At 42.6% G+C, this 8,024-nt stretch overlaps 2 protein-coding genes across 7 annotated transcripts; one reads left to right on the top strand and one right to left on the bottom strand.

Moving 5' to 3' along the window:
* Positions 1 to 163: 163 nt before the first annotated feature.
* On the top strand, positions 164 to 4,092 carry ube2c (ubiquitin-conjugating enzyme E2C). Of its 4 annotated transcripts, none has more exons than XM_055869768.1 (7): positions 164 to 384; positions 1,110 to 1,216; positions 2,004 to 2,031; positions 2,150 to 2,236; positions 3,307 to 3,511; positions 3,693 to 3,752; positions 3,911 to 4,092. In XM_055869768.1, exons 1-7 carry the CDS (start codon positions 313 to 315, stop codon positions 3,946 to 3,948), a joined length of 597 nt encoding a protein of 198 aa, XP_055725743.1. In that variant the 5' UTR covers positions 164 to 312; the 3' UTR covers positions 3,949 to 4,092. The 4 variants fall into 4 exon arrangements, with proteins under 4 accessions (XP_055725743.1, XP_055725745.1, XP_055725744.1 ...); XM_055869770.1 differs by lacking the exon at positions 164 to 384 and adding an exon at positions 395 to 581; XM_055869769.1 differs by lacking the exon at positions 164 to 384 and adding an exon at positions 396 to 577.
* On the bottom strand, positions 4,087 to 7,605 carry zgc:109913 (regulator of G-protein signaling 9-binding protein). 3 transcript variants are annotated; one of them, XM_055869766.1, is made up of 3 exons: positions 6,972 to 7,605; positions 5,924 to 6,143; positions 4,087 to 5,635 (listed from the first exon to the last, which is right to left on the bottom strand). In XM_055869766.1, exons 2-3 carry the CDS (start codon positions 6,123 to 6,125, stop codon positions 5,100 to 5,102), a joined length of 738 nt encoding a protein of 245 aa, XP_055725741.1. In that variant the 5' UTR covers positions 6,126 to 6,143; positions 6,972 to 7,605; the 3' UTR covers positions 4,087 to 5,099. The 3 variants fall into 3 exon arrangements, with proteins under 3 accessions (XP_055725741.1, XP_055725739.1, XP_055725742.1); XM_055869764.1 differs by having other exon boundaries at positions 5,924 to 6,131; XM_055869767.1 differs by having other exon boundaries at positions 5,924 to 6,125.
* Positions 7,606 to 8,024: the final 419 nt, after the last annotated feature.

Genomic DNA, 8,024 nt, shown 5'->3' with positions numbered 1-8,024 from the left:
TTTTGGTCTCATTTTAAGGTTAGGGGTAGGCACACGGCTAGCGGTGTTAGTATGGTTAGGTTTTAAGAATATATACATTGTAGAAATGGGCGCGGTTTAGCCATAATTATGACTGGCCGACCGACTATTGCTCATGCCGCGTTTAAGTGCTAGTTGGAACTATGAAACTAAAAAAAAAAGTCCAACTTGCTAACTGGTTGTAGTTACACACGTGCCGCTTTCAACGAATCAGCAAATTAGGACATTTCCGAATTTCCTAGTTCCGACTAGCATGTGAACGCGACTTCAATCACAGAGTTTGTGTTAGACTCAATGCGACCGTACAACCATAGGCAAATCTGTCTCTTCCGAATGATCTTTCACCCAATGACATCGAAGTGTTTTGTAAGTGCATTCTTCCAAATGGTTGCTACAGCTTTGCTTTGTTTTAAACCTGAAGTTGCGATTGGTCATATTTGTAAACGGGGTGGTGACACCGATTTGATAAAGGTAGTTTAAACGGGTGGGCGGGTACCTACACAGTTTGAAAAACTCAGTAGCAGAAGAATAGAGTCGGTGCACAGAACCGAAACACCAGGCAAGTATGGCGACATTTTATTATCAATTCAGAAGTATATGATAGGCAGTGCTGGTTATTTTAAAAAAAACTTTAGCTTGGCCAAAAAGTCATTCCGCATGCTAGTTAGCGTTATTTTTGCTGCAGTACAAACGAGAAGACACTCGGGTAACGTTAACTGCGTCGTTAAATAAGCTAACGTTAGCTTGCTATGCGCTAACATGATTAGCAAATATACCCAGTTGTGTCATTGGCTTGTGTGAATTCGACAGTTATGTCTAGGTCATAGGATCTCTGAGCTAGCCAATGCAAACCTAACTAATTACTGTTAACTAGCCAAGGCAACTTCAAATCCAATGTTTGCAAGCTAACTACTGTAACTTGTTTAGCCAACGTCATGACAACACCCCTGTGGTTAGTGGCTTGCTAGCACGAAGCAAAATGCCAGATACGACGTGCATTTGAGTGTTTTAAAGTAACTTATTTTTTTTGTTTATTACCTTCTACTTTGTTAACTACTCACCGTCCTCTCGAATTATGTTATTCCATTAAGTTACAAGTATGGCCTCAAAATATGGACCCTGCAGCTTCCTCATCCACAGCCGCTCTGAAAGGCAATGAGACGGGTGGGAGTGCCGCAAAGGGCTCAGTCACTAAAAGGTTTGTGACATTTTTTACCGTCATCTACATGTACATTTTAGTCATTTAGCAGACGATCTTAGCCAGAGACGTAGTTATTGCATTTCTCTTAAGATGGCTAGGTGGGACAACCATCTGTCAAAGTAATTTGTTCCTCAAAGTAGCGATCAGCAAAGTCAGGGCTAGTGGGGAGGGGGTTAAGTGCGAGTGTTTGTTGACAAACATTTTTTTTTTTGTGGAGGTGCAGTGCAATTATTTAGGATATCCTTTCTTTGAAGAGGTAGGGTTTTCGGTTAACTGGGAATAGTTTCAAGGGGAAGCTAGTTACACCATCGGGGTGCCAGGACATGCTCTTTCAATAGGCTAAACGGGAGCTGTCCTCCGCTAGTGGGGCAGAGGTGGCAGAACGAAGTACATTTGTCTTATAACAGAAGCTCTTATACAGAGCGACATAGAGGAGCAATTATGGTTAAGTGCCTTCCTCAATGGCACGTCGACATATTTATTTAACCTAGTTGTCTCAGGAATCAAATAGCAACTTTTGGTGACTGCCCCAACACACTTAAACGCTAGGCTACCGCGAATACTCTAGATTTATTCCCTGCTTACTGTAATACTAAGGCTGGGTCTTAACAAATGGTCCTAGAGAAATTGCCATTTAGCGAACCAAACAGTATTGTTCTGTAACAGCCTACATGTTAGCTGATTTTTAAGATGGGTGATTAGTACTACTTACATTGGGATATGGGCTAGTCATTGCACAAAGTTTGGGCACATTTTAAACATATCTTTTTTTTTTACTCCCTAGACTTCAACAAGAGCTGATGACACTAATGGTAAGTATTCCTTGTGTAGGGCTATGTCCTAATCACAATTGGAGATGTCAATTGATCTATTTTGGAAAACAGCTATTTTTTTAAGATCTGAAGTTTATTTCTTGCACATGTCATATAGATGTCTGGACATAAGGGGATCTCGGCTTTCCCAGAGTCTGACAACCTTTTTAAGTGGATCGGAACGATAGACGGCGCTCAGGGAACAGTAAGTAAAGGGTTATTTCTACTCCACCATGAAAAGTGGATCCTTGGCAGGGGCTCAGATTGTAATACCAGTAATGTAGATGGTGTGTAACCCTGCCAGATGAACATGGGTAAAGGTGTCGGCATGCTTCGGCTAGACGAACAGACCGCGCGTACTCCCTTAAAAGACCTTTGCTTGAAAAACAATACAAGTTTGTCGAACTTGAGACGCCGTAGCCACTTCTTCAAAATATAATTAACGTAAGATGACTCAATAAATCTGTCATTAGTTTAAAACATTTGCTGAGGAGATCTTGGTCACAAAATTTTACGTCAAACTAGGGGTGTGTTCGTGAATTCAATCTGAAGTGCCAGTGGACGCTCTGGCTGAGGACTAGTGTTGATCCGAGCGTTCTGACCTCAGCTTGGTGCTTGACTGCCGTTAACTGGCTAACGTTGGCTAACTTGCTAGCTACTTCCAGACATAAGTGAGAGTGCCTCACTGACCATTTTACTTGCCCTAGCAGAGCTGATTATCCAGTGGTCTAAGGCAGTGCTAGAGGTGTCACTCCCGACCACGACCCGGAGACCCATGAGGCAGTGCGCAATTGGCTCAGTTTCATCAGGGTTTTGGGAGGGTTTGGCCAGCTGGGATGTCCTTGTCCCATCGAGCTCTAGCGACTTCCTGTGGTGGCCGGGCGCATGCACGCTGACTTTGGTCGCCAGCTGTACGGCTGTGCATTTGCATCTGGCTTCCAGTTTAAGCGAGCAGTGTGTCAAGAAGCAGCAGTTTTTTGTCTCGTGTTGAAAGACCACAAACACTGACCTACTTTTGACCAATCACCGACGAAGGGACGTGGACTTTGGCTTGCCTCTGAACAGAGATGTGTGTGCATGAACAGCCAAACTCTTGCCGGCGACCAAATGTTCGTCAGAATATATGCATGAAATGTTTCGGGTAGGAGTTATACGGACGCCTTAACAAGATCCACATGTCTTCCATCAACATTCAAATGCTCGCCTTGATTAGCTTTTGTGCAGTTAAAAAAAAATAAGTCTATTAAAGAATGTCAGTCTTCTTCCATCTCTTAGGTTTACGAAGGCCTGAGGTACAAGCTGTCGCTGGAATTCCCTAGTGGCTACCCTTACAAAGCCCCACGCGTGAAGTTCATCACTTCGTGTTTCCACCCCAACGTTGACGATCAGGGATTCATCTGTCTGGATATCTTGAAAGACAAATGGTCAGCTCTGTACGATGTGCGTTCCATCCTGCTGTCCATCCAGAGTTTATTAGGAGGTGAGGTGTCTTTTTATTAGTTGTCTGTCGTTGTCGCCCAACCATTTTCATAAGGGGGTCTGATCAGATTTATCAACACACCGAGATCAAATCACTAATTAAAAAAAACATTTTTTGGGGGGGGGGTTTGTGCTACTGTCAAAGTTTTTGCTAACCTTGTACCAAAATCTGTCTTGTCCAGAGCCCAACAATGAGAGTCCCTTGAACACTGCTGCTGCTGAGCTTTGGCATAACCAGGAAGGTTAGTAGATGGACCAATGTCTGTTGCAATAGCGCCCACAAATTTTGACCAGGGCCCATAGGTCATTTGTGATGCACCCTGTAAATACTCGTGTCATGAATCAAACAGTTTTGTTAAACTTGTACGGTATTGAACAAAGGTGTCTGTCTTTCTTACAGCATTCAAAGCACATTTGAACTCTACCTACAAGAACTGACCCAATATCCTACAATCCTGCCATGTGTTTTATTTTTAAGTGTTTCTTTCTTCTGATTATGTAAATACTGGGTATGTCTGTATAATATTTTTATGTTTGTATACACTTTATGTGAATAAAGTTTAATCGTGGCTTTATTGGTTATTTTCCAGTCAACATTTGACTTTATTTAATTTGCATAATACATTTCAAGCAATCAATACAACGTTCATTCTAACATGCTGACCACACCATCCATGTTACAAAATAAATGTTCATATGTTCAATCATTTTACCCAAACTGCTCGCGCGTGTCTCTGTAGCCAGGCGCAAAAATACAACTTGATTCTATTTGTGTCACAAGTCCCTCATCTCGTCATTGGTTTTTAGTAGCATTTACCCACGTGTGTGATTGAAAGCTGAATTTAGGGCCACGCTCAAGTCCAGTTGGTGGGTGGTAATGCACCTTAAAGTTGGTTGCCAACCGCCATATAAAGTCCACAGAAGGCTCGATTACAAGAAACGAACTAGGTTTTCCCTTTTATTTGTGGATTAGTTGTTGGAGAGGGCACACGAATTTGTGACTCAATGGGTCAAAATCCCACAAAGATCCAAGGGGGAAAAAGGACCTGGTGTATTTCAGGTAAAATAACGAAATTTTTATATCCCGGGACCAATTAGCTAGCTAAATCTCCGTGACTCTTTCGACCGGTCACCAAATTAATATTGGGTGTTTTGCCATTTCAACCCGCGTGTGTGTCGATGCACACACTCGGTGTAGTCAGCGTATTACAAAATGAATCAATAACCTAGGTATACAAGGTCTTTGACATAAACATCTATCCTTTTATCAAGGAGATCTTTATAGTTGATCATACCTTAAAGCATTTGTTCTTTGACTGCGTCTAAAGACATTTGTCTAACGTTCATAGTCTTCATTAGTAAATAGAAATGACTTGTGCATGAGAGAACCTAATTTATACCATGTGTATGCAACACAAGAACTATGCAAAATGCCGGTCCTGTACTGTCGTTTTAAAATTGCAGTACTGCCCATTTTAGTTTGTACACAGGAATGCCATTTTGGTAGCTACTTGTTATTGCACGGTGTATGATGAGGCTTTATTCAAAGTTTTATTGACCATTAACAGTTCAAGAGTATACCTCAGTCTTCAGGTCGATAGACAAAACATACAGCCTAACTTACAGTTTAGAGGTTGACAACACCCAGACATCTGGTCATCTTGGGACACCACCATCATCTCTTCCAGAGTCTCATCCTGATCGTGTGCAGTGTCCTGAGACTGAGCGCCTTCCACCCAGGCCTCTTGGGTAGCCTCCACTGCCCAGAAAGGAATGCTGACTTTCTGGAGCATCTCCTTGACCAGGGCGTCAATCTGGGTGATGTGCGTCTTTAGGTCAGGGTTTTGCTCCACCTCCACTGCTAGCCATGGTGTTTGGACTGAAGCAGCTCGGGCAGACACCCCAATGACCCCATCTGAAGCTCCTGTGTTCACCAGGGCCCGGCGGTCATTCCTCTGTTTCAAAGGGAAGCAGTCTATTAAGTCACTGGCTTTGTGCAGGTACTGTTGGAGGTTCTCTAGCCCAGTGAGGAAAATAACCCACAGTCGCTCCACCTGTAATCGATCCTCTTGTCCAGGTTCAGTCGCCCTCTCTGTCAATAGAGGGACCAGACGTCTGTGCAACCCTGGATTATGATGAGACGACGCACAATTATTCACAGTGGAATTTGTGTATGTTTTACACTATACAAAGTACTTGCACTTGTGATTTTGAAAAGACCATACTGTCAACAATTTATATTTTTTTAGACGCCAATTGGCTGAGAGAATGTTGCAATTAAAGATTTGACCTGAATTTGAATGGAAGGGGTCAGATCAGTCACCTTTTTGTTTGTGGAACCCCATTAAAGGATTGAATAAGGGGTCAGATCTTGAGGTTCATGTAACATTCAACAGCATTATAGTGGCCTTACCTGTGCAGATTCTATGAGCCAGTGCTCTGGTCTCGTCCATCTCCTCTCTCAGAAAGCTGCCATCTGAGTTACTTCCGATAGAGATGGCCATCTGTTGGAAACAGGCAGTCACCTTGCACAGGGCTTCCAGGGCACGCTCACACTCTGTGACCTGCCGTTTCCTGGCCTGGATCTCATCCACTGATCTCCGCCACCGATTCATCTGAACCTTGGAAGAGAACTACATTACCGATTACAATTTTGGACAGCCTAGGTACCTTTTATTTAGGTAACTGATTACGTTTAGAAAGTAACCAACCCAGCCCTGTCACTCTGACCTTAATGTGACACTCCAGTCTCCTTTTCACCTCATTTAACTGAGTTACCTAACAAAAGGCACATCTCAATAGGTGGTCCGGGTATGTCGTGACAGCACAAGTTGTGGGGGTGGCTTTTGTTCTCTATTGCTCCTCAAGCAAGGAGGGAGGCCGTCGACATCACCGATTACCATCAGACCAAGTGTTTGAATTCCATACTCCTTGACGTTTGCGGTTGTGTCAGAAAAAAATATTAACTATTTTGCTCAAAATATATTTTTGACCCTTTAGTGTGTGTGCTTTACTGTGTTTGTATTTGGTATATCGCTTTTCAACAGTAAAAGTACAAAAATCACTGGTGGATGTCTTTAAGCCCATCAAGCAATAGCCTAGTCATGGCCCTTGTGATGGAATTAATACATTTCTTCACACAGTCTCACTAAACCAGGTAAATGGACTGGTATTTTAAAACAAATATAGACCTGAGTATTAATAATGTAATCTCTGATGATTGGCATATGATTTTCACTGTAAAAATATGTTGTATTTGCTTTATATGGCTCCCTTTTTATATTCCAATAAACATACTTAGCATTACTATCAGTAGTCCAAATCTATATTGTGCCACTAACTCCACCAAATATTACAATGACCACATATGAAACACAAAATAAAGACATTAGGAATCAAGAGTTAATAGCTATTTTGCAACTTATTCATCACCAAACAATCAAACTAGATTAAGAACCCACCTCCGTTTTGAAGTCTCCTCAGGGTCTCATGCTTTCTTATAGCCTACGGCCAAGTTGACAACCTTCAGCATGACTGAAAACAACTGAGCAACTTCAAAGTGAGCCCTCAGTATTGGGCTCCTCCTCCACACCCCCCTGCTTACTGTTTCCTTGCTGGCACTGGCAGGAACTGGTCTTCAGGGAGACACTATTCAATTAGGCCAACCCTAGCAGCTGAGGCCCATGGAACCATCTGTGCCCTTGCTATTCTTCCATAAATAAAAGTGGTTTATGTCAACACATTTTGACAAATCATATTCCCTAATCATATCTAAAGTTGTGTTTTTGAATGCTTTTTATTGTTGAGGTGGCAGGTAGCCTAGCAGTTAGAGAGGCCAGCCATCAACTGGAGGGTTGCTAGTTTGGGCTCCCGAGTGGCACAGCGGTCTAAGGTACTGCATCTCAGTGCTTGAGGCGTCACTACAGACAACAAATCAAATCCAGGCTGTATCACAACCAGCCGTGATTGGGAGTCCCATAGGGCAGAGCACAATTGGCCCAGCATCGTCCGGGTTTTGCAGGTGTAGGCTGTCAGTGTAAATAAGAATTTGTTCTTAACTGACTTGCCTAGTTAAATAAAGGTAAAAAAAAAAAAAAAAAAATGGTGGACATGATCTAATTGACTGGGAGTGTTACCATTAGACACAGGTTCTGCACAAATTGTGTGGTTCTAACATATTCATATAGTGGTTGATTAATGCTATTTCTAAGTTCTAGTGCTAGGTAAGGTTTCTTATAATTAGCAGCATTTGATTGTGCCAGCCACATATTCCTTTGAGTTGCTCTCCTGTAATAGCTAACAAGAAGCTTTTAGGAGCTGAGGTCCTTTGATGCCATGGGGGTGCTCCCATGTGCCAGGTCTCCGGAGCAACAACACTAAAATTAGCTTGAGTTAGCAAAACGTCAGCACTTTAGCAGAATAGGTCTGTGGGGCTGGAACCGACTGATTCACACATCACAAAATGGTACACTTTTCACTGCGGGTAACTCTTCAGCATAAACGACGACTGTGGA

This window comes from Salvelinus fontinalis, chromosome 18 (genome assembly GCF_029448725.1).
Source record: "Salvelinus fontinalis isolate EN_2023a chromosome 18, ASM2944872v1, whole genome shotgun sequence".
NCBI lineage: Eukaryota > Metazoa > Chordata > Actinopteri > Salmoniformes > Salmonidae > Salvelinus > Salvelinus fontinalis.
Note: the sequence above shows the minus strand (reverse complement) of the source record. Positions and strands in the feature narration are given on the sequence as shown.